The sequence below is a fragment of the Mobula hypostoma genome, chromosome X1 (assembly GCF_963921235.1).
Source record: "Mobula hypostoma chromosome X1, sMobHyp1.1, whole genome shotgun sequence".
NCBI lineage: Eukaryota > Metazoa > Chordata > Chondrichthyes > Myliobatiformes > Myliobatidae > Mobula > Mobula hypostoma.
In genome coordinates this window covers 59217352-59242730 of record NC_086128.1, presented here as the reverse complement: position 1 = coordinate 59242730, position 25379 = coordinate 59217352, and the positions used below count along the sequence as shown (strand labels likewise).

The window sequence follows — 25379 nt, the reverse complement described above, 5'->3', positions numbered from 1 at the left end:
GGGGAGGGGGAGATCCAAAATGATAGGAGAAGACAGGAGGGGGAGGGATGGAGCCAAGAGCTGGACAGGTGATTGGCAAAAGGGATATGAGAGGAACATGGGACAGGAGGCCCAGGGAGAAAGACAAGGGGGATGGGGGGAAAACCCAGAGGATGGACAAGGGGTATAGTGAGAGGGACAGAGGGAGAAAAAGAATGTGTGTATATAAATAAATAAATAAATAAATAAATAGATAAATAAATAAATAAATAACAGATGGAGTACGAGGGGGAGGTGGGGCATTAGCGGAAGTTTGAGAAGTCAATGTTCATGCCATCAGGTTGGAGGCTACCCAGACGGAATATAAGGTGTTGTTCCTCCAACCTGAGTGTGGCTTCATCTTTACAGTAGAGGAGGCCGTAGATAGACATATCAGAATGGAAATGGGACGTGGAATTAAAATGTGTGGCCACTGGGAGATCCTGCTTTCTCTGACGGACAGAGCGTAGGTGTTCAGCAAAACGATCTCCCGGTCTGCGTCGGGTCTCGCCAATATATAGAAGGCCACATTGGGAGCACCGGACACAGTATATCACCCCAGCTGACTCACAGGTGAAGTGTCGCCTCACCTGGAAGGACTGTCTGGGGCCCTGAATGGTAGTGAGGGAGGAAGTGTAAGGGCATGTGTAGCACTTGTTCCGCTTACAAGGATAAGTGCCAGGAGGGAGATCGGTGGGGAGGGATGGGGGGGACGAATGGACAAGGGAGTGAGAGCATGTGTGCGTGAAAGGACATCTCCTTCGTCCTGGAATGAAAAGCCTCATCCTGAGAGCAGATGCGGCGGAGACGGAGGAATTGCGAGAAGGGGATGGCGTTTTTGCAAGAGACAGGGTGAGAAGAGGAATAGTCCAGATAGCTGTGAGAATCAGTAGGCTTATAGTAGACATCAGTAGATAAGCTGTCTCCAGAGATAGAGACAGAAATATCTAGAAAAGGGGAGGGAGGTGTCGGAAATGGACCAGGTAAACTTGAGGGCAGGGTGAAAGTTGGAGGCAAAGTTAATAAAGTCAACGAACTCAGCATGCGTGCAGGAAGCAGCGCCAATGCAGTCGTCGATGTAGCGAAGGAAAAGTGGGGCATAGATACCAGAATAGGTTTGGAACATAGATTGTTCCACAAAGCCAACAAAAAGGCAGGCATAGCTAGGACCCATACGGGTGCCCATGGCTACACCTTTAGTTTGGAGGAAGTGGGAGGAGCCAAAGGAGAAACTATTAAGAGTAAGGACTAATTCCGCTGGACGGAGCAGAGTGGTGGTAGAGGGGAACTGATTAGGTCTGGAATCCAAAAAGTAGCAGAGAGTTTTGAGACCATCCTGATGGGGGATGGAAGTATATAGGGACTGGACATCCATGGTGAAAATAAAGCGGTGGGGGCCAGGGAACTTAAAATCATCGAGAAGTTTCAGGGCGTGAGAAGTGTCACGAACATAGGTAGGAAAGGATTGAACAAGGGCGGATAAAACAGTGTCAAGGTATGCAGAAATGAGAAACTTTGTTCAGTGTGGAGACAGGAGCCATGCTGTTCTCCTTGTACACAAGTAAATAAAGAGTGGTTGAGGAACAAGTGCCAAGCCTTCAGAGTCCAGTTAGTCTGCAACAACACCTCAGGTTAAAAAATAAATGCCCCCCTGAAGCAAGGAACGGTAACTTCCCAACTTGAAGCACCACCCCCTCCCCCCCCCCACGTCTCTGCTTCCCCGGACCATGTGACAGGCCCCCCAACGTCCTCACCTCGATAGTGCTCCATCCTGGTGTGGTGGGTGATCCCCTGGGAGCGGAAGCTGAGGCTGAGGATGTAGCGGGGGTCGGAACTGTCCCTCACCAGGAATGAACCATCTGGTTTTCCTTTCAACTTCATTTCTGCATCGTCCCAGTTCATCGGGCCCCAATACCAGCCGCACTGTGGGAGGCAGCAGATCATTGGCCAGGGCATGTGCATACAGAGACAGACACACACACACACACACACACACACACACACACACAAACACAGCTAGCATCCCACAGAGCCCCTCATCCCCAAGAGGCTTCACCAATCAGTTGCTCTGATATATACTGCAATGCAAGGAATACTACAATGAAATGGCAAAGAGCAAACTCCCACCAAATGCAATGACCAGATCATCTTGCTTGAAGGCAACTATTGACCGGGAGACTCAAGAGAACTCTCCTTCCTCTTCTTGGAAATACAGACCTCTGATTACATTCATCTATCGAGGAGGGCCAGTCACGTCATTGGGGAAGTGCAAAAGTCCCTCAGTACTCCATGGGTAATGCTGGCTCGGATCAAGGAAGCCAGAAATAGGGCTGGAAGCCAGACGGCCTCAAGCCTATTCTGCCAGAGAGGTTGTGGCCAATCTGATTTTGGCCTCACCTCCACTTCCCACCCAATCGCCATAAACCCCAACTCTCCAATAAACCAAAAAGACTGCTTTAGTGTTATTGAAACGATTATTTGCTCAGCTTGTGGGAGAGGGGCTTGAGATGGATTGTAGACCCCTCAATGGTCAATAGCTATTAACATTAAATATTATTGGCTTTTAGATTCACACCAACTCAAGTGGCTCTGTACATACAGGACTGTACAAAAGTCTTAAATAAATAAATGAAAGCGAGTTTGCAAACCTGGCAGGAGCAAGGGATGTTGGGAATGGCGAGGGTGGAGTGCCGCGGGAGGGGTGTGGGACAGGTGGGTGAGAAGGAGTGCCAGGGGTTGGGTTTGGCGCAGGTGCAGACACATTCAGCACTGAGACACCAGGCAAAGTCATTTGATTCCAAACAATTGGTTTATTGATCATTACAGAATGTCTCTCTGGTGCTTCCCTCTCCCTTCCCCTTTTCCCCAACCATGATTCCCCTCTCCTTACCCCCCACCCCCTTCCCACTCTCAGTCCACAATACAGACCCGTATCAGAATCAGGTTTATCATCACTCACATACGTCATGAAATTTGTTTTTTTGAGGCAGCAGTACAGTGCAATACGTAAAATTACTACAGTACTGTGCTAAAAATCTTACGGCACCTTAGCTATATATAAAACGATTTTTGCACAGTACTGTATTCAAAAACAAAAGATTGAAATTTGCCTTGCATCACAAAACTGGCTGCAGTACAAAGGCTACACCTGGTCTGCTTTACACATTGTATGTCAAACACTTGAGCAAATTTCTACTGATGTACTATGGAGAACATTCTGACTAGCTGCATCACCGTCTGGTATGGAGGCACCAATGCACGGGATCAGAAAAAAAAACTGCTGAGGGTTTACACTTAGCCAGCTCCATCACAGGCACAACCCTGTCCAGTGTCGAGGGCATTTTCAAGAGGTGGTGCCTCAGGAAGGAAGAATCAATCATTAAGGGCCCTCAGCATCTGGGACATGCCCTCTTCTCATTGCTACCATCAGGGAAGAGGTACAGGAGCCTGAAGGCACACACTCAACGATTCAGCAATAGCTTCCTGCCCCTGCCATCAGATTTCTGAAAGGTCCATTAACACTACCTCATTATACTATTTAATTTTGCACTATTTGTAATTTAGAGGGTTGGACAGGGTAGCACCTCTGGTGAACAGGCCTATCATATCCATTCCGGGGCAGCTCCCCACCGGACACTCAACACTCACCTGTGGCTCCAAGTAGCTGTTTGATTGTGACAGCGGCCACACCCCGATACACCGCTTCGACAGGCGGGCTAAACCAGGTGAGGGTAGCCAGTGGGCCTCACACCTCAGTGAGATAGGGACATGCTTGTACCATGTGAATCAGTTCCAGTGGAGTGTGCGGATGAGATCCACAGTGAGATCCAATGGGCAGGAAGGTGGCTCTGCAACACTCCGCAGAGAGCGAAGGGCATGGCAAGGCACATTAGATGTCGTGGTCATCCACTGCAACCAAGGAAGACCCCAGTTTGTGATGCTTGTTCGTACCACTGGACTTGGGACTGAGGTCAAGAGAGTGGAACTGCCCCAGTGCAGCAGCTTTTCCACTTCAAAAACTCTCCTGTACAGGTTTCTTGTCATTGTCGGACACACGATGGACAACCACTCGCCCATGTACTATAATTTTGATCTTTGTCTTTGCACGGTACTGCAGCCACAAAACAAATTTCATGTTCTATGTCAGTGATAATGAATCTTTTGACTTGGAGCAAAGACTGTGACCAACTGACTGCAGCTGTTTTCTTTCTTCTCCCCTGAGTTTTCTACCGCCAGTGAGAATCTGCACCCGAAGTCTCGTACCTTCTCAAGTTCCCGTAAGCTGGCAGCGAAGCTGCTGGAGTCTCTCCTCGTCAACGGGCAGTGCTGAGGTTGCAGAGACATCGGTCCAGTCTGGGGCGAGTTCCTCTGTGAAGTGTCTGGGCAAGAGAAACAATATCCTAATTAGGGCCTGAGGCAATAGATGCACCAGGTAAGAGGGGAACGCATTGATCGCACCCTAGGGTCAGGGGAAAGAGACAATCTTTAGAGCAGCTTCAAGAGAGATGGCAGCTGCAGAATGTGTTTGTGGGTCAGTGCAGAGATGCGCCTACTGAAATGGTTCTAAGCTCTACAGCTAATGATCTAACAGAGTAGTACGGTGGTTAGCACAACACTTTACATCGGCAGTGATCGGAGTTTAATTCCCGCCGCTGTTTGAACGTTCTCCCTGTGGGTTCTCTCCGGATGCTCCAGTTTCCTCCCACATTCCAAAAAAATACCAATTCGTGTCAGCAAGTCGTAGGCATACTACATTGGTGCTGGGAGCACGTGTGATACCTGCGGGCTGCACCCCAGTGCAACCCCTGGACTGTGTTGGTCATTGATGCAGACAACACATTTCACAGTACGCCTCTATGTACATTTCATAAATAGAGCTAACCTTTATCTTCTCCATCTCCCCCCTTCCTCCGCAATTAGGCAGACACCCTGACTGGCAATAGAGAGGGTCCAGAGGAGGTTCATGAAAATGATTCCGGGGATAAAAGGGTTAATGTATGAGGCGTGTACTTGCTGGAGTTTAGTAGAATAAGGGGGGGAATCTCATTGAAACCTATCAAATATTGATAGATAGAGAGGATTTTTCCTACAGAGCAGGAGTTTAGGACCAGAGGGCACAACCTCGGAATACAAGGATGTCTCTTTAGACAGAGATAAGAGGAATTTTTTAAGCCAGAGGTTAGTGAATCTGTGGAATTCATTGCCACAGACGGCTGTAGAGTCATTGGGTATATTTAAAGCAGAGGTTGCTAGGTTCTTTATTAGTCAGGGCATAAAAGGTTATGGAGAGAAGGCAGGAAAATGGGGTTGAGAGGGATAATAAATCAGCGATGATGGAATGGCGGAGCAGACGCGATGGGCTGAATGGCCTAATTCTGCTCCTATGTCTTATGACAGCAGGAATCAAAAAAAACTTGGTACAAAATCAAATTCAAAATCAGCAGTGCCAGCAGAGTAAGTTGTTTACCTGAAGGATCTTGACACCAAATACCAAAAGTCAAAAACAATGAGTAACATGCACAAGATGCTAGAGGAATGTAGATATTCCAGCATCTGCAAAACCTCTTGTGTTTAAGACAAAAATAAAGTCAGCTAGTAAAGCTTTACTAAACGGCTTGCCTGGAAGCCGAGAGAACGTTCTTACCGCTCAAGATGAGATTGAGCTGGATGGATGTGTGAGGCGGAGGCGGAGGTGGCAAAGGTAATGACTGTAAGCTGGCGGTAGCCGGGCTGACTGGGTACGACGGAGGCTGAGGCCCACCAATATCATCTGAAAAACAACACAAGCAGGCTTCGGATTAGAAATGCAAATCCTGGGTACGGACCAGAGGGGAACCAACCACCAGCACCGTGGCTTCCGGTCACAGTAGTAGAAGTTTGCCTAACTGGCATCTTAAACGGGCACATAACTGATGTCCGCACCAGCTTCTAGTTAATGGTGTACCTTCAATCAAATCCAGTAAGCGTCAGATAATCCAGTATTTATTGCACTCAGGTTAAAATGCCCTTTCTTTTATGATGAGATCTCTTATGTTGAGACCCACACTTAATAGCTTCTTCCCCTCTGCTATCAGGTTTCTGAATGGTCCATGAACACTACCTCATTATACCTTTCTCGTAGTATTTATTATTTTTATGTCCGGTACTGTGCTGCTGCCGCCGCAAAATAACATTTCACAACCCATGTCAGTGATCATTAAACTTGATTCTGGGAAATTACAAACACCTACAATCAAGCCCCACCCTCCAACTCTCCTCTCTTCCCCCAGAGCACTAAATAATGACCACAAACACCCCCCCCCCCAACAACATCACGTGCTGTGTCATCTGATCCTGGTCTTTCCATGACTATGATTGTTCTTGGCACATTTTTCTACACAACTGGTTTGCCATTGCCGCCTTCTGGGCAGTGACTTTACAAGACTTGTGACCTTCCCCCGCCATTATCAATATTCTTCTAATGCCTGGTGTCAGTGGTGGCATCACCAGGACTTGTGATATACACCAGCAGCTCATACAGCCATCCACCACCTGCTCCCGTGGAATCATGTGACCCTGACTGGGGGGTGGAGTGGGGGGGTGCTAAGCAGGTGCTACACCTTGCCCAAGGGTGACCCGCAGGCTAGCAGAGGGAAGGAGTGCCTTACACCTCCTTTGGTAGAGACATATCCTACAGCAGCGGTTTAAAAAAAAAGAACACTAGGGAGTGTAGGTTACTCACTATACGTGTCAATTGGTAGCATGGTAACGTTCTGGTTAGCACAATGCTCTACAGTATCAGCAATCAGGGTTTGATTCCCGCCACTGTCCCTAAGGAGTTTCTATGTTCCCCATGACCTCGTGGGTTTCCTCTGGGTGCTCCGATTTCCTCGCACATTCCAAAGACGTCCAGGTTAGGGTTAGTAAATTGTGAGCAGGTTAAGGCGCCGAAGCATAGCGATACTTGCGGACTGCCCCCAACACATTTCACTGTATGTTTCAATATTTCAATACACGTGACAAATAAAGCTAATCTTTTAAACTCATGCCTGCAGCGCAGATCCCAGATGCCTTGCACTGGGTCAAAATCAAAATAAATTTATTTGCAATATGTCACCACAATATGCTGCTTTCCATACCTGCAGGATGTTTCGGTAGGTAAGAAAACAGCAGGGCAAACCAAACATTTAGAGAGCAGAGGATTTATTTTTAAATGCAGTGAATTCTCCAGCTATGAGTTGCTCAGAATCGGAGAATGCAGGAGTACACATACTAGTTCACTAATGAATCTGGGTCACAGCTCCGCTGGACCAATTTAGGATAATAAAATGGGAAGTGTGTCTTACGGGAGTGGGAGAAGGGGCAAGGAAGGCCAAGCCAAAATTACTTGTTCCACACGATTGTCTGCAGTCAAAGTTAGCCCACAATATTCACAACCAATATCAGAATGTTCTTATACATACAAAGGGTGTGTCTGCCAGTTGCAATGAACTCTTGGTAAAAGACAGGCTTTAATAATGTCAGGATTTCCTCAAAGCAATGATGCAACTTTTGATGTGCGGACACTATTCTGACTGAGAAGACCAAAGAGACAATTGCAGACTTTAGGGAGGTGCAGGCTGACCGCTCCCCCCTGCACATACAGTACATGGCTCCTCTGTGGAGAGAGCTAGAAACACCGTATCGGAGTTCACATAATGGACAATCTCACCTGGTCCCCTCAACACCACCTCTTTGGTTAAGGAAGCACAACAGCATCCCCACTTCCTGAGGAGATTGAGACGAGTGAGGCCCCCCTCACTTTCATTTTAACCAATGCTTACAGGAGCACCATTGAGAGTGCCCTGACCAGCTGCATCATCATCTGTTACAGAAATTCCAAGGCATCTGACCGCAAGTCCCTACAAAGGACTGCAAAGAATACTGAGATCATCAGGGTCTCTCTTCCACCCAGAGACATTTATCATGATCCCTCTCATCTGTCCAACAATCCCTTTGAACGTCTCCCCCACTTCCCCAATCAGAAAGGAGGTACCATAGCATTAAGACAAGAGCTTTTAGGTTGGGAAACTGTTTCCTCCCCCAGACCGTGAGACAGCTGAACTCGCTGCCACCTCCCAGGGCTGATCACGTATGAAGCACCAGTGGCTTTATACTGTTTACTTTTTAAACTTGTTGTAAGTGCACCTTATTTGTGAATTTATTACTTTATGTGTTGCGTGTGCGTTATATGTACTGCGTTGTGCACCTTGGTGTGGAGGAAGGTTGTTTCATATGGTTGTATACATGTGTATGGCTGAGTGGTAATAAACTGAACTTGAACTTGGGGAAGACATTGGAAATAATAAATCCAAAAGTAAATTCAGAAGAAACTTCCTGATGCCGAGAGTGGTGGGAATCTCCAACTTGCCACAGTGGAGTAATTGAGACTAAGTCACAGATATTCACTTAAAATAAATTGAGATGTATGCAGCAGCAAGAAAGGCTTGATCTCAGATGAAGGTGGGGGTTGAAAGGGGTAATGGATGGTCTTTGCAACAAGAATTTGTCATGTGAGGAGCACTTTATCATTGAAAATTTGCACAGAGTGTATATGTTGTTCAGACTAGCAGTGAGTGTCAGAGGACAGTGACTTTGCTGGTCAGTCTTAGCCGGGACCTCTAGAACATGAGTATGTTGTAATCAACACCCAGCAAGTGGTAGAAGTGAACAAAAATGTAAAGTCTGACCCTTAAAACAGTTTACATTGCACCAGTTTGAATGTGGCCATATACATGACAATAAACTTGAAATTGAAAACATAGCAAGCTGCCACAACTAGCACCGATGCTCAAATAAACTCATGGTTCCCAGCTCAACAGCCCTCGATTTCCCTGGCGCTTCATTACCCCACCTGAGCCCAACAAGATCAGACGACATCAGGCTGGTGTGTATTTCCATGAACTGGATGGGCAAGGCAGCAAGTGTGACTTGTAGAGAGAAGGACTGGAATAAAGACAGAACATGCCAGTCAGCATCTGCTGAAAGAGAAAGTTAACATTTCAGGTCAAAGATCCTTTATCAGGTTCTGATGAGCTAGTGTTTTCAGCAGTTTCCCTTTTTAATTTCAGACTGCTCTCCCAGGCTGATGGGGCTCATCAGCTGTGGTTGGCAGCTCATCTATGAGAAGCAAAACTGATCTCAAACCTCGGCTGCCTTGCGGCTGTACCCACTCTTGGGAAAGGCTTTGGGAGTAAACCCAGAGGGAAAAATCCAGAGCTGGAGTCCCCAGGGCAAGCCTACGTGGAATTCAATGCTGATTGGCAACTCCGCTGATGGCAAACTGTATCGGTTTCTGTTGTTCCTTTGTGTGGAAAGGGGAGGAGCCTGCTACGTGAGAACAGCTTGCTCTCCATACCTTACTGCCTTAGCTTGCGTACTGACATAGTCTTGTCAGCCACAGACAGCACTGTACCTACAACATAGACAGTTAGGACGCAGCATCCACGGTCGACCTCTACCAATGGAGGTCACTTTAGAATCTGCAGTGTTTGTCAGTCAGACTGAGGTTGGACTTGCCTTGGTCAGACCAGGAGGCAATCTCATGTTTAAGCAGGACAGTAGTCACTCTTCATACAATGAAATACTTCCTGTGAATTCTTCACAGTCTTCAACCTCTAACTTCTTATTCAGCTATTACACTGTTGGATGGCAGGGTGGAGCTACGTCTCTACCAAAGGAGGTGTGAGGTGCTCCTTCCCTCTGCTAGCCTGCAGCACCCACTTAGCCTCCCGACCAGGGTCACGTGAAGCTAAGGGAGCAGGTGGTAGATGGTCGTATGAGCAGCCGGTGCAGATCACAAATCCTGGTTATGTGACCACCGACACCAAGCAGACAATCTGAAGAGTATCGATAATGGGTGGTGGGGAGGCACTGTGAAGACACTGCCCAGAAGGCAGCAATGGCAAAACACTTGTAACACGCTGTAAGGTTTCACTGCTAATGTAATGGCTTCTCTGTAATGTTCCATTGCTAAGGTAATGGTTTCTCTGTAGCAGCAATGTTTGGGTTATGACTAGAGATAACAGGGCATGCTAGCCAATGAGTGGGATGTTGGCCTTTCTTGTGTGTCTGGGAGCTGGGAAGTCGTGGGGTTTTTTGGCCGGGGAGAGATGAGGAGAGAAGATGTAAATGGAGAGAGTTGGTAGACCGCCAGACGGAGTAGACCTGGAGCGAGGGTCCGAAGGTCAGTGACGATCGGAGGAGGTCGATGGTGGACGAACGGCCTTATCAGTGAGCTCCAACCTTGCACAATAGACTTGTTCATAAGAATGGGCCCTTTTTCTTTTTTGCTTTCCGTACTAACCATATAGTCAAATTCAGAATTATAAACCTCAATCGTTTAATCGCATATTGTGTACTGTTTGTTATTTCGTGGTACTGATTTGTAACAGGGGACACATCACGCAGCATCCACCCAAACGAGATTTCTTAAGTTTGGCTGGGCTGGGGGCTATCACCCCTATATTAAGCCGCTAGCCGAAGCGAGAGTTACGCACTTCTATAGAAAAACTTGCCAAGAACAATCATGGTCATGGAAAGACCACGAATGCCCACGTCGTATGATACAGCACGTAATGATGATGCCATAATGATTGCACTGTATGTGGAATACATTGTTGGAGAGGAAGACAGAAGAATGAGAAACAAAGAAGGCATGTCATCACCTCTTACTTTCTCAGACACTTGCATAGATTTGAAGTCACCAAAAAATATTTACAATCTTCTATAGATGTGCAGTGGAGAGTATTCGAACTGGTAGCATCAGAGTCTGGTACGGAAACACCAATGCCCAGGAACAGAAAAGACTACAGAGAATTGGTGGATACAGCCCGGTCTGTCACTGGCAAAGCCCACCCTACCATTGAGCACATCTAGAAGGAGCGCGGAGACAAGAAAGCAGCATACATCACGGAGCCCACTGTCCAAGCCATGCTCTCTTCTCACTGCTGCAATCAGGTAGGAGTACTGGAGCCTCAGGTCCCACACTACCAGGTACAGTTTACCCCTCAAATATCAGGCATGGATAACTTCACTCACCTCAACACTGAACTGACTCCACAACCCATAGACTCACTTTCAAGGACTTTACAACTCATGTACTCAGTTTTTGTTATTTGCAGTTTATCTGTTTTGCACATTGGTTGTTTGTCAGTCTTTATGTATAGCTTTTTGTAAATTACATTTCTTTGTCCTGCAAAAGCCCACGAGAAAATGAATCTCTGGGTAGTACATGGTAACATATTGGCACTTTGATAATAAATTTACTTTGAACATAAACTGAATGAGAACCCCAAGAGGAAGACCCAGCCCCACTGAACCCATTCTTCCAGCAGATCCTGCTGTGAAATAATAATGCTTCAGATCTCTCTCTTCTGATTCATGTATCCCATCAAAAGGAACTGTTCCTTCATTCTCTGTATCTACAGCTCCCTGAGCAAGAATTCCGGGCGTCAACATCTCCAGAGATCTATTCTGGGCCCAACATGATGATGCAATCACAAAGAAGGCACACGAGTCGCTATAGTTCATTAGGAGAATGAGGAGATTAAGTATGTCACCAAAGACCAACACATTTCTATAGTGGAGAGCATTCTGACTGTTTGCATCACTGTCTGGTATGTGGGGTGGGGGGAAGCACTGCCCAGGATCAGAAAATGCTACAGAGGGTTGTAAATTCAGCCAGGTCCATCACAGGCACTGGGCTTCCCATCAGAGGACTTCTTGAGAATCGCATTTTGAAGAAGGCAGCATCCGTCATTAAAGACCCTCATCACCCAGGACGTGCCCACTTCTCATTGCGACCTTGAGGGAGGTGGTACACGAGCCTGAAGACACACACTCAAAGCTTTAGGAACAGTTTCTTATCCTCTGCCATTGTATTTCTGGACAGCAGCCCACTATTTTGCAATTTACACTACTTATTTATTTACTGGGCGGTGGGATGGAGACACATCTGTACCAGAGGTGGCGTCAGGCACTCCCACCTACATCAGGTGTTCCCAATGTTTTTAATTCCATGGACCCCGACCATTAACCGAGGAGTCAGTGGGTCCGAGGCCTCTGTCATACAACATGGTACATAATGATGATTTATTATTTCTTTATATTTCTTGTAACTTATAGTAATTTTTAATATATTGCACTGTACCCCTGCCACAAAACAAGTTTCACAACCTACGTCCTTGGTATTAAATTCCATTCTGAGAATCAGTTGCTCTATCCTGTCTTGAATTGAGACATACTCAACCAGATGCAGAACAAAATCTGCTCGGGAAACAGGAAGGATGAGCTGATGTTTTGGGTTGAAACCCTGCATCCTCCTGGTTACTTTTTTAAAAAATTGCTGCTTTGTGCAATTTTTTTTTACTGGGGTGGACTGTCTCTGCAGCCAAACAACAGTGCTAAATTTCTCCTCTTTTCAGGTGAAACCCGATGCAGATTGGGGGACCGCTTCGTTGAGCACCTCCACTCCGTCCACCACAACAGACAGGATCTCCCGGTTGCCACCCACTTCAACTCTGCTTCCCATTCAGATATTCCATACATGGCCTCCTCTACTGCCATGATGAGGCCAAACTCAGGTTGGAGGAGCAACACCTCATATACCGTCTAGGTAGTCTCCAGCCCCTTGGTGTGAACATAGAATTCTCCAACTTCCGGTAATTCCCTCCCCCTCCCTTCCTCTATCCCTATGTCACTCTGCCCCCTCCCCCACCCCTTTATCTTTCCCCTTACTGGTTTTTCACCTGGAACCTACCAGCTTTCTCCTTCCCACCCTCCCCCACCTTCTTTATAGGGCTTCTGCCCCTTCCCTCTACAGTCCTGACGAAGGGTTCCGGCCCAAAACATCGACTGATCATTTCCACAGATGCTGCGCGACCTGCTGCGTTCCTCCAGCGTGTTGTGAGTGTTTTGTGTTTAGTGCTAAATTGAACTGGACATTCCTAGACTGCTTTAAGAACTCTTTGATGTTTGATGTTTTCCATGGTGCTTCTTTGTTTTGTGGCTGTCTGCAGGAAGCCTAACCTTAAGGTTGTATACTGCATTTATACTTGGATAATAAATGTACTTTGAATCCTTTTCGATCGCAGATATTGCTCGGCCCACTGCGTTCCTCCAGCAGATTGCTTGCGGCTCCCTATGCTCAAACAGACCAGTATTGGATTGCACTCCTACCAGTAACCTCTAATGAAGCATCAGCATCTAGATAACCTATCTTAATCTGCATATACACAATTCCATCCATCATCCAGGACGTGGCTAGCCCTTTGCTACCATCAGAAAGGAAGTATAGAAGCCTAAAGGCATATCTCAATGATCCAGGAACAGTTTCTTCCCCTCTGCCATCTAATTAATGAATGGACATTGAACCCATGAACACCACACCACCTCACTTTTTTTTAAATTCTCATTTTAATATATATGGAGAAGATGGCGCGACGCAGTGCGCAGCGGCCACTCTGGTGAACAATATCTGTAATCTGTCAAGTAGGATACTGTGCACAATCCTGATTTGATGTAGACGGACGTGAGAGCACAGAGGAACATCTGGAGAAACTTCTGAAATGCATTCTTCACTGCCGCTGCTATTGTGTGATCCAGAATCTCTGGAAGGGAAAGCCCCGAGTCCTCGGCTTTGCTTGTTGCTCGGCGGCCAGGGCGAGGTCGAAGCGCTCGGCAGAGGATGGTGCTCGGTATTTAATATACAGTATTAATGTTTTTAATATACGGTATTTCTGTTTTTCTGCACTTTTAATCTATTCAATATATGTACACAAATTGATTTATTTATTATTTTATTATTTTTCTCCCTCTCTGCTAGATTATGTATTGCATTGAACTGCTGCTGCTAAGTTAACAAATTTCACATCACATGCTGGTGTTAATAAACCTGATTCTGATTTTTTATATATATACATACACACACACACACACACATATATACACACACACACACACATATATATATATAGATAGACACACATATTATGTATTGCAATGTACTGCTGCCGCATAACAACAAATTTCACGGCATAAGCATCTTTCTGAATAAAACAGGCATGTCTGTCCACATAGAGGGATGCAACAGATGCTTGGCACAACTCTGACGAGCAGGGAGACACTCTCTCTCAAATAGGTGGCATCCACCACTAAGGACCCCCATCACCCAGGCCATGCCCTCTTCTCATTGCTACCAGAGAGGAGATGCAGAAGCCTGAAGACACACACTCAACGATTCAGGAACAGTTTCTTCCCCGCTGTTGTCAGATTTCAGAATGGAGTGTGGTGCAGAGGAGTGTCTACACCCCCCCGCCCCTGGCACTCTTCCTCTGCCACCTGTCCCACACCCCTCCTGCGGCACTCCACCCTTGCCATTCCCAACATCCTTTGCTCCTGCTAGATTTACAAGAGATTGGCAAATATAGTATTGTGCAAAAGTCTTAGGCACCCTAGATATGCTGTGCAGTTACTAGAATGTGTACCAACACTTGTGGGGGTTGCCTCCAGAGATGGGCAGCAATTGAACCTTGACATTTATTATCCTAACCAAGTTTGCAGAAAGTTGTGTGGTGTGGTACTGGCAACACAACCTGCATAGAGATGGCCTTGGGCTCGTTTTCTTGAGGACATTAGCAAACACTGTTGTATTTTTGCAACAGCCTCTGTGCCTGTTCTGATTGTGCCAGCTCACTAAGGAGCTGGTTTGTGGAAACCAATTTCATTGTCAAAGCAAAAGTTTTATTAAATTCGATTTTAGAACCATCCCTGGAGCAAAAGCATTTTTAAGAAATTGGTCATGTTAAAAAGTCAGCATAAAGCTGTTGAATTGTGACAACCTACCTGATCTATTACATTCTCCGAGGACAGAAATCTGTGCATCTCATCTTCAGAGGCAGCCTGTCCTGGGGTTGAGTGATGGGTAACTGAGTGAGTGAGTGAATATGCAAGGGAGGGATGAAAGGGGCTTGTTTTGCTGAACATTGTTGGTGCCAGAATGTGCGACAATGTGTGCCTTCAGCACACAAGACCACAAGCTATAGGAGCAGAATTAGGCCATTTGGCCCGTCAAGTCTGTTCCACTATTTCATCATCACTGATCCATTTCCTCCTCAGTCCCAATCTCCTGCCATCTCCCTGTATCCCTTCATGCACTGACTAATCAAGAATCTATCAACCTCTGCCTTAAATATACCCAGCGACTTGGCCTCCACATCCACCCGTAGCAACAAATTCCACAGATTCACCACCCTCTGGCTAAAGAAATTCCTCATCTACTTCTAAACGGACAGCCTCAAGTAGTGTTGGTTGTTAACACAAATGATGCATTTCACTGTGTTTCAATGTACATGTGATAAATAAATCTGAATCTGTCCGGACACTCCTTGGCTGTTGTCAGCAATTCTGCTTCCACTATTCCAGCCTCTACATGGAAAAAGATTCTCTCTGATTCCCCTCCAAGTCTCTTTTCCCTTACCCTTAATCTGTCTTCTAGTTTTATTCACTTCTGACATGGGGACAGAAATTCTTATGACTGCATGGGTTTCCTCCGAATGCTCCAGCTTCCTCCCACATTCCAAAAACGTACCAGTTAGGGCTAGTACATTGTGGGCATGTTATGATGGTGCCAGAATGGGTGGAGACATTTGTGGGCTGCCCCAGCACAGCTTTCGGTTGTGTTGGTTGTTAACACATTTCACCGTATGTTTGGATGTACATGTGATAAACAAATAAAGCTGTGATGTTCACTCTTCAGTTGATGCAAGCTAGACAGTGGTAGGTGAAGGTAGGTGGTGGGGGTGCAAGAAGTGGGAAGCTAGGAGGTGATGAGTGGAAAAGGCACAGCGCTGAAGAAAGAATCTGTTCAGAGGAAAGATTGGACTATGGGAGAAAGGGAAGGAGGAGGGACACCAGAGGGATGATAGGCAGATGAGAAGGGCAGCCAGAATAGAATATGGAAAGACAGAGAAGTGGGGGGGGGGGGCGGGGTGTAATTATCAGAAAGTTGGAGAAAGCAATGTTCATACAGTTGGATTAGAAGTTCCTCATATGGAATACAAGTTGCTGCTCTTGCAACCCGAGGGTGGCCTCGTTAACGCAATAAAAGATGCCATGGAGCAACGTGCCAGAATGAGGATAGGGACTGGAATTAAAACGCTTGGCCACAGGAATTTCTGCTTGTTGCAGACGGAGCGAAGGTTCCGAGTCATCCAGCGATCTCTCCAGGATCTTTAGAAATGCAAGCTGCTTTGGAATCACAACCACAGATTATTTACTCCAGTGCCACAGTCAAACCAGGACACCGGGGAAGACAGAATGTACACAGGAGGAACAAACAGAACTCAGTAGGTCAGGTTGTATCTATGTAAGGAACTTCTCAACTCAAAACACAAAGATCAACTTTATTCGCCATATACGTTACATTAGGGTAGAGATGTGTCTCTACCAAAGGAGGTACAAGGTTATCCTCCCCTCCACTGGCCCATAGCACCTGCTTAGTCCCCCCACCCTCATGGATCAGGGTCACATGAAACCATGGGAGCAGGTGGTGGATGGTCGTATGAGCAGCCGGTGCAGATCACAAGTCCTGGTTATGTGATCATCTACACCGGGCAGATAATCTCTGAAGAGTATCAACAATGGCTGTGGTCACCCATCTTGTAAAGACACTGCCCAGAAGAGGCAATGGCAAATCACTTCTGTAGAAAACTTTGCCAAGGACAATCATGGTCATGGAAAGACCATGACTGCCCATGTCATACGACACAGCACATAATGATGATGATGATGTATGCTGGGGTGTGTTGGCACAACATAAACAACAACAACATTCAACAATTATAAAGACTAAAGAACTACATAAAAAATAGAAGTTAAAATACAGATATGGAATAAAATGTGCCTAAATACCATCATGTTGCCGTAGAGACGCAGACATGTATATACTGTACCTAGAAGGCTGAGGCTCCTGCGCGGAGGGGGTGGCGGTGTCGGAGGATGAGGGGATGGCAGCCCACGGCGAGAAATATCCAGGTCGACTAGTGACACAGTTTCTCCTGTTGGTTACAGGTAGAAGCAAAGGTCAGTAAAAAGAAAATTAACCTCTTTATTCCCCTCTATGAGTCAGTTTCTCCCTCCCTCCCTCTGTTGCGTGTCCCTAAAATATTAACACTCAGCACCTGCTGATTCCATTGTTGAAGAATGAAAGACTACCCACTTTCTGCTTCCTTCACAAAAAAGGACTGAGATTTCAGACCTTTTGGCAAAAGAACCCAGAGGAGACAAGTTAAAAGACCAGGATTATTAACACCACACTCAAAATGCCGGAGGAACTCAAGCGTCTATGGAAAGGAATAAACAGTTAACATTTCAGGCCAAGACCCTTCCCAATGAAGGGCCCTGGTTTGAAACATCAACCGTTTATTCTTCTCCATAGATGCTGCCTGACCTGCTGAGATCCCCCCAGCATTTTGTGTGTGTTGCTCTGGATTTCCAGCCTCTGCAGAATCTCGTGTGTTTATGACCAGGATTGTTAGCTGGGGAACAGTGCCTGAAAGTGCACCAGGAACTTGCCAACTGGAACTGAAAATACTCATTGTGTGGATTTCTCTATCAACATTGGTGGTAGGCGAGCTCAGTAGAAAAAATTGCAGAATCCTGGGGAAAGCAGGGCTGCAAGAGTAGTCACAGAACTCTGTCAAAGGAATGGCACTAAGTTATTTTTTTTTAAAAAAAGAGTCATAGAGCAGTACAGCACGGAAAAAGGACCTTCAAGCCCATCTAGACCATGCCATTTTTCTGCCTAATATCATCAACCTGCACCCGGACCTTTTCCCTTCACACCCCTCCCATCTATGTACTTATCAAATCTTTTCTTCAATGTTAAAATCGAATTTGTATCCACCACTTTGTTGGCAGCTCATTCCACAATCTCACCACCCTCTGAGTGAAGAAATTCCCCCCTTAAACATTTCACCTTTCACCGTTAACCTCTAGTTCTATTCTCACACAGCCTCATGTTAGCCTCTAGTTCTATTCTCAAGAATATGTGCATTTACCCCATATATACCCATCTTGGGTGGTGGGGTGGAGCTTTGTCTCTATCAAAGGGGGTGCAAGGGTGCTCCTTCCATCTGCTAGCCTGCACGTCACCCTCGGGCAAGGTGTAGCACCTGATTAGCCCCCACCCCCCGATCAGGGTCATGTGAAGCCATGGGAGCAGGTGGTGGATGGTCGTATGGTCGTATAACAAGTCCTGGTTATGTGACCACTGACATCAGGCAATCTCTGAAGTGTATTGATAATGGCTGGGGTCACCCGTCTTGTAAAGACACTGCCCAGAAGGCAATGGCAAAACATATCTAGAAAAATTTGCCAAGAACAATCATGATTATGGAAAGACCATGATTGCCCATGTCATACAACACGACACATGATGTTGATGTCATACAACATGGCACATGATGTTGATACCCCTCATTTTTGTACATCTCCATCAAATCTCCCCTCATTCTCCTACAACCCAGGGAATTAAAGTCCTAACCTATTCAATATTTTCCTCTAACTCAGGTAACCCTTGCTTTTGTCTTTTATGATGTGATAATTAACAACCACGTCTCTGTGGTTACAAATACTCGGCGCAGACAGAGAGTCAACATGAGAGACTAGAAGCACAAACCAGTCTCAGCAACTTTTATGATGTGATAATTAACATCCACATCCCTGTGGTTACAAATATTCAGTCCAAAGTCAACATGAGACTAGAAGTACAAACCTGTCTCAGCAACTAAGAGCATGGAAGAACTCAAGTTGGAAGAGGCCTATGGATTTTTAATAAAACTCCCACCAGCTTGCTGGGGACAATCCCTATACTCACTTCTCTAATTATCCTCCGATCACCCATGGGACCCACAATGGTTTTCAATCTCTCGCTGCTACAGTCGGAAGTTCCCACCTGCTTCAAAAGGGCTACAGTCATATCAGTGCCCAAGAAGAGCAGTGTGGGCTACCTCAACAACACTCACCTCTATGGTCTACTGTGATGAAGTGCTTTGAGAGGTTGGTTATGACTAGACTGAACTTCTGCCTCAGCAAGGACCTGGACCCACTGCAATTTGCCTATCGCCACAATGGTTCTACAGCCGACAAGCCCTCACTGGCTCTTCAAGGGGTCTTGGATAACCTAGACAATACTAATACTTACATCAGGCTGCTGTTTATGGACTACAGTTCATTCCTACAGTTCTGACCAAAAAGCTCCAAAACCCGGGCCTCTGTAACTGGATCTTTGACTTCCTCACTGGAAGACCACAGTCTGTGCAGATCGGAAGTAACATCTCCACCTCACTGACAATCAACACTGGCGCACCTCAGGGATGTGTGCTTAGCCCACTGCTCTACTCTCTCTACACATATGACTGTGTGGATAGGCACAGCTCAAATGCCATCTATAAATTTGGTGACAAGGAGGTATACAGAAGCAAGATAAATCAGCCGGTTGAGTGGCATCGCAGCAACAACCTTGCACTCAATGTCAGTAAGACCAAGGAATTATCCTGAACCCAATATATCAATACAGTTACAAAGAAGGAGCAAAGCCTCAAAAAGGTGACAGCTGTCATGAAGGACCCCCATCACCTTGGACATGCCTTCTTCTCTTTCTTTTCAAATCTTTTTATTGTTATATTATACAAAAGAAATAACACAAGTACATTGAAGTAACAACACTTACAATGTCTCAAATAAGACATTATCTTAAAGATTGAAGAAAAATGTGATCACAAAAAAAACCTACTAAGCAGAAAAAGTGAGTAAAAAAAACCATCAGGTGTGCAACCCCGGAGTCATGCGTCATACAAAAAGCTTCTAAAAATAAACATCAAACCGCCAGCAAGAAAAGAAAATATACCAAAAAATATACAATTAGATTGTGGAAAAAAAAATCTATCAATTAGCTCAAATGATGATAACGAGCAAATGAGCTCCATCTTTTCTCAAAATCAAATAAAGGTTCAAAGGTTCGACTTCTAATTTTCTCCAAACTAAGACATAGCATCACTTGAGAGAACGCCTTCTCATTGTTACCAGCAGGGAGGAGGGTACAGGAGTCTGAAGTGTATGCGCGCATGTGTGTATATTTTTCATACATATATACACACACACACTTTTTAAAATATATATATATATATACACATACACATACATACATACACACACACACACACTTCTTACTACAAGTTGCAGTTTATTATATATCACGATGTACTGCTGCCCACGTAATAAATTTCATGACATATGCCAGTGATATTAAACCTGATTCTGAATGGTTTAATCACAGAACAAGGTGACAGAAACAAAACAAGGGATTCTGCAGATGCTGGAAATCTAGGGCAACATACAAAATGCTGTAGGAATTCAGCAGGTTAGACAGTATCTATGGAAAGTACTAAACATTACCCCTCTCCATTGATGCTGAGTTCCCCCACTTGTGTGTGTGGATTTGCAGCATCTGCAGAATCTCTTCTGCTGAGTTCCCCTGGCATTGCATGTGTCTTGAGAAAATCAAAACCCAAAATAATACAGAACCATGGGTTCAGAGGGAATAAGAGGATAGAAGATTTTGAAGCAAGAGAACAAGGAGAGATGGATATTCTGGTCAACATCTTCCAGAATTTCATAGATTTTGAGAATTTTCCCAATGGATTCAGAAAAGTAACCCTGCTGACTACAAAAGGAAGGAGAGAAAACAGAGCTATACACATCAGTTAGCAAATCTACAAGTCTGTGCATGATACCGCAACAGACTGTATCGCAAACGAGTTGGAGTACAGGAAGAAGATAGAGAGCCTTTTGACATGGTGTCATGGCAATAATCTTTCCCTCAATGTCAACAAAACTGCTGCTCATTGTCTTCAGGAAAGGTGATACTGTATGCTCCCATCCACACCAACAGTTTCAAGACCCTAGGAGTGAACATCACCCACACCTGTTCAGGTCCAACCATATCGACACCATGGTTAAGAAACTTGACCTCCTCAGGAGTTTAAAGAAATCTGGTATGTCCCAGTTAACCCTTAATTGATGCACCATAGAAAGCATCCTATCTAGAGACATAACAGGTTGGTACAGCGACTGCTCTGCACGTGGCCGCAAGAAACCGCAGAGTTGTGGACACAGCTCAGAACATCACGGAAGCTAGCCTCCCTCTCCAGAGATTCTGCCTACACTTCTTTGCTGTCTCAGTAAAGCAGCCCACATAATCAAAGACCCCACCCAGCCCAGACATTCTCTCTTCTTCCCTCTCCCATCAAACAGAAGATATAAAAGCAACACACACAAAATACTGGAGGAACTCAGCAGGTCAGGCAGCATCTATGGAAATGACCAAACAGATGAGATTTCGGACCAAGGCACTTCATCAGGACTGGAAAGGAAGGGGAAGGCGCCAGAAGAGGAGGATAGCTGGAAGGTCATAGGGGAAACCAGGTGGGTTGGAAAGATAAAATGGCTGGAGAAGAAGGAATTTGATAGGAGAGGAGAGTGGACTACAGGAGAAAGGGAAGGAGGAGAGGACCCGGGGAAGACGATAGGCAGCTGAGGAGAGGTAAGTGGCCACAGTGGGGAATAGAGGAAGAGGGTGGGGGAGGAATTTTTTTTTAAACTGGGAGAAATTGATATTCATGCTATCAGGTTGGAGGCTATCCAGATGAAATACAAGGTGTTGCTCCTCCACCCTGAGGAAAGCCTAATCGTGGCCCAAGAGACAGCCATTGACCAACATGTCAGAATGGGAATCAGAATTAAAATGTTTGGCCACCGGGAAGTTCCACTTTTGGCGAATGGAGCGGAGGTGCTCGATAAAGCTTTCCCCCAATTTAAGATGGGTCTGACCAATGTAGAGGAGGCCACTTTGGGAACACCAGACACAACAGACGAGCCACACCAGCATATTCACAGGTGAAGTGTTGCTTCACCTGGAAGAACTGTTTGGGGCTCTGAATAGGCAGGATTAGCACCTTGGCCACTTGCAGGGATAGAGATATTAGTGGGGAAGAACGAATGGACAAGGAAATCTTGGAGGCAGCGATCCCTGTGGAAAGCACAGAGAAGGGGGTTATGTTTAGCGGTATGATCCCCTTGGAGATGGCGGAAGTTGCAGTGGACAAAGTGTTGGATACAGAGGCTGATGGGGTGGTAGGTAAGGACAAGAGGCACTCTATCACTATTAAGGCGGCGGGAAGATGGGGTGAGTGCAGATGTACGAGAAATGGAGGAGATGTGGAGGAAGGGAAACTGTTCTTCGAAGGAAAGTCACATCCTGGGAACAGATAAGTATTCTTAAAATAGTGAGAGTAGAAGCTGTGGGCATTCAGATACAGCTGGGTTTCTTGTGTATGAAACACTTCAAAGTTAATACATGTGCAGTTCTGGTCACCTACCTACAGGAAAAATATCAATATTATAAAGTATAGAGCAAATTTATAAGGACCTGCCTGGACTCTGAGAACCTGACTTAATCGGGACAGGTTGAATAGGTTAGGGTTTATTCCCTGGTGTGCAAGAGAATGAAAGGAGATTTGATCGAGGTCTACAATATTATGAGAACTATAAATAGGGTCAATGCAAGCAGGCTTTTTCTACTGTGTATTCAAGGCTGATGCTTCCTCTGGAACATTCTAGAACCAGAGCACAACCAGACAAGGAGAAATTTCTTTAACCAGAGGGAATTACTCTTTGGAGTTTTCTATTCAGGACAGTAGTGAAGACTAGGAATACATTCATGGTGACTAACAGAATATTTTTAGAGCAACACACACAAAATGCTGCAGGAACTCAGCAGGTCAGGCAGCATCTATGGAAAGGAATAAACAGTTAATGTTTTGGGCCAAGACTCTTCACTAGGACTGGAAAGGAAGGGGGCAGAAGCCAGAATAAGAAAGAGGTCAGGGAGGGGAAGGAGTACAAGCTGGCAGGTGAAAGGTGAAAGTCGGGACAAGGGGGATGAAATTTTGAAAAACTACTATGGACGTGCGGTACAGAGTATATTGACTGGCTGCATCACAGCCTGGTATGCACACACACGTGAACCGACAGCCTAGTCCATCATGGGTAAAGCTCTCTCCACCATTGAGCACATCTACACGTAATGTGGTCGCAGGAAAGCAGCATCCATCATCACAGATCCCCACTACTCAGGTCATGTTCTCTTCTCACTGCTGCCACCAGGAAGGCACAGGAGCCTCAGGACTCACACCACCAGGTTTAGGAACAGTTACTACCCCTCAACCATCAGGCTGTTGAACCAAAAGGGGATAACTACACTCAACTTCACTCACTCCATCATTGAAATGTTCCCACAACCCATGAACTCATTTTCATGGACTCTTCATTTCACGTTCTCAATATTTATTGCTTATTTATTTATTATTATTATTTCTTGTTGTATTTGCACAGTTAGTTGCCTTTTGCACACTGGTTGTCCGTCCTGTTGTGATCTTTTATTGATTCTGTTATGGTTGTTGGATTTATTGAATATGCCCTGCGGAGGACAAATCTCAGGGTTGAATATGGTGACATATATGTACTTCGATAATAAATTTACTTTGACCTTTGAGAAGCTGGGAGGAAATTAAATTAAGGGAATCAAAGGATGTGGAGTTAGTGCAGAAAGGTGGGGGGGGGGGCGGGAAGATAATAGATCAATGTTTCTGTACATTGCTAGAGTAGCCAGAAGAGGGGCAAAATGGTCTTCTCCTGCTTTGGCTTCTTGCTTCCTGATGGAATGGGAATGAAAATGGGCCAGTGACCATAACCCAGAAAGATAAGCACACTAGGACAAGGGAAGCAGAGTTTTGAATGGAAGATGGAATGAGGGTAGGCAGCTAGGAGAAAATGGAAGTCAAGTGTAAGTAGTTCAAAGCTAACAGAGGTCACAGACAGCAAGTAACGATTGCTAGCTGTGCCTTATATAAACAAGAAACTTGGGAGTAGGACTATGACAGTAATGGAGTTGTCAGGAAAGATCAAATGGCAGAGAGGCAATTAAGTGGATCTCTGGAGAGGGGGCAAGGAGGGGGGCAGGGCAGGGGGCGAGATGATAATTTGCTCATCTCTCCGTGATAATGTTTCTGCAGAACCGGTAACAGAGAAGAATCAGCAGATTCTGCAGATTAAATGCCTGAACATTCTGTTAACACTCCCCTACAATTTCTTGCTCACGCCATCATTGCATGAGACATGTGTTCTGACTCCTCTTACCTCCTTCACAATCATTTAGCTTCATTAAAATCTTGGTACTTTCTCATCATTAACCCAGTATTTTAAATGCCAATTAGAAAATAGTTGTAAAATCAGTCAGCTCCATCATGGGTACTAGCCTCCGTAATATCCAAGAGATCTTCCAGGAGCAGTGCCTTAGGAAGGAGGTCTCCATTATTAAGGGCCCCCGCCACCCAGGACATGCTCTCTTCTCATTTCTACCATTGGGAAGGAGGTACAGAAGCCTGAAGGTACACACTCAACAATTCAGGAACAGCTTTTTCCCTTCGCCGTCAGATTTCTGAACGGACATTGAACCCATGAACACTACCACACTTTTTTTATTTCCATTTATCTTAATTTAACTACTTAATATACACATATATACTTATTGTAATTCAGTTTTTTTTCTAAATTTATCATGTATTCCATTGTACCACTGCCACAAAGTTAACAAATTTCACAATATATAGCAGCGATATTAAACCTGATTCTAATTATCAAAGCCACACTCCTTTTTAAAAATTCCTTAACAACAGCAATAACAAAACTTCACCTTCACTCCGTCCACAACAAGGATTTCCTGATGGCCAACCATTTTGATTCTACTCCCCATTCCAACATGTCAGTCCACGGTCTCCTCTACTGCCACGATGAGACCACTCTCAGGTTGGAGGAGCAACACCTCATATTCTGCTTGTGTAGCCTCCAACATGATGGCATGATTTCTCCAACTTCAGGTAATTTTTACCCCCTACTCTCTTTTTCCATTCCCCATTCTGGCTCCCTTCTCTTCTCCTCACCTGCCTATCACCTCCCTCTAGTGACCCTCCTCCTTCCCTTTCTCCATTGGTTCATTCTCTTCTCCTATCAGATTCCTCCTTCTTCAGCCCTTTGTCTTTTCCACGTACCACTTCCCAGCTTCTCACTTCAATTCTCCCTCCCCCACCCACCTACCTTCCCCCTCATCTGGCTTCACCCATTACCATCTAATGGGTGAAGCCAGATTCCCACACACACACACCCCACCCCCCTCCACCTTTCTTCTGGCTTCTTCCCAGTTCCTTTCCAGTCCTGGTTAAAGG

The 25379-nt window shown here is 45.5% G+C and overlaps 1 protein-coding gene across 5 annotated transcripts in view; it reads right to left on the bottom strand.

The window, feature by feature from the left end:
- socs7 (suppressor of cytokine signaling 7) overlaps window positions 1-25379 on the bottom strand; it is a 161616-nt gene that overhangs the window by 83745 nt on the left and 52492 nt on the right. For all 5 annotated transcript variants that reach the window (XM_063037443.1, XM_063037444.1, XM_063037445.1 and 2 more), the window contains exons 3-6: window positions 16989-17093; window positions 5663-5788; window positions 4282-4397; window positions 1773-1941 (exon numbers count right to left, since the gene is read on the bottom strand). In XM_063037443.1, coding sequence (XP_062893513.1) covers window positions 1773-1941; window positions 4282-4397; window positions 5663-5788; window positions 16989-17093 — 516 coding nt within the window. The remainder of the gene's footprint in view (window positions 1-1772; window positions 1942-4281; window positions 4398-5662; window positions 5789-16988; window positions 17094-25379) is intronic.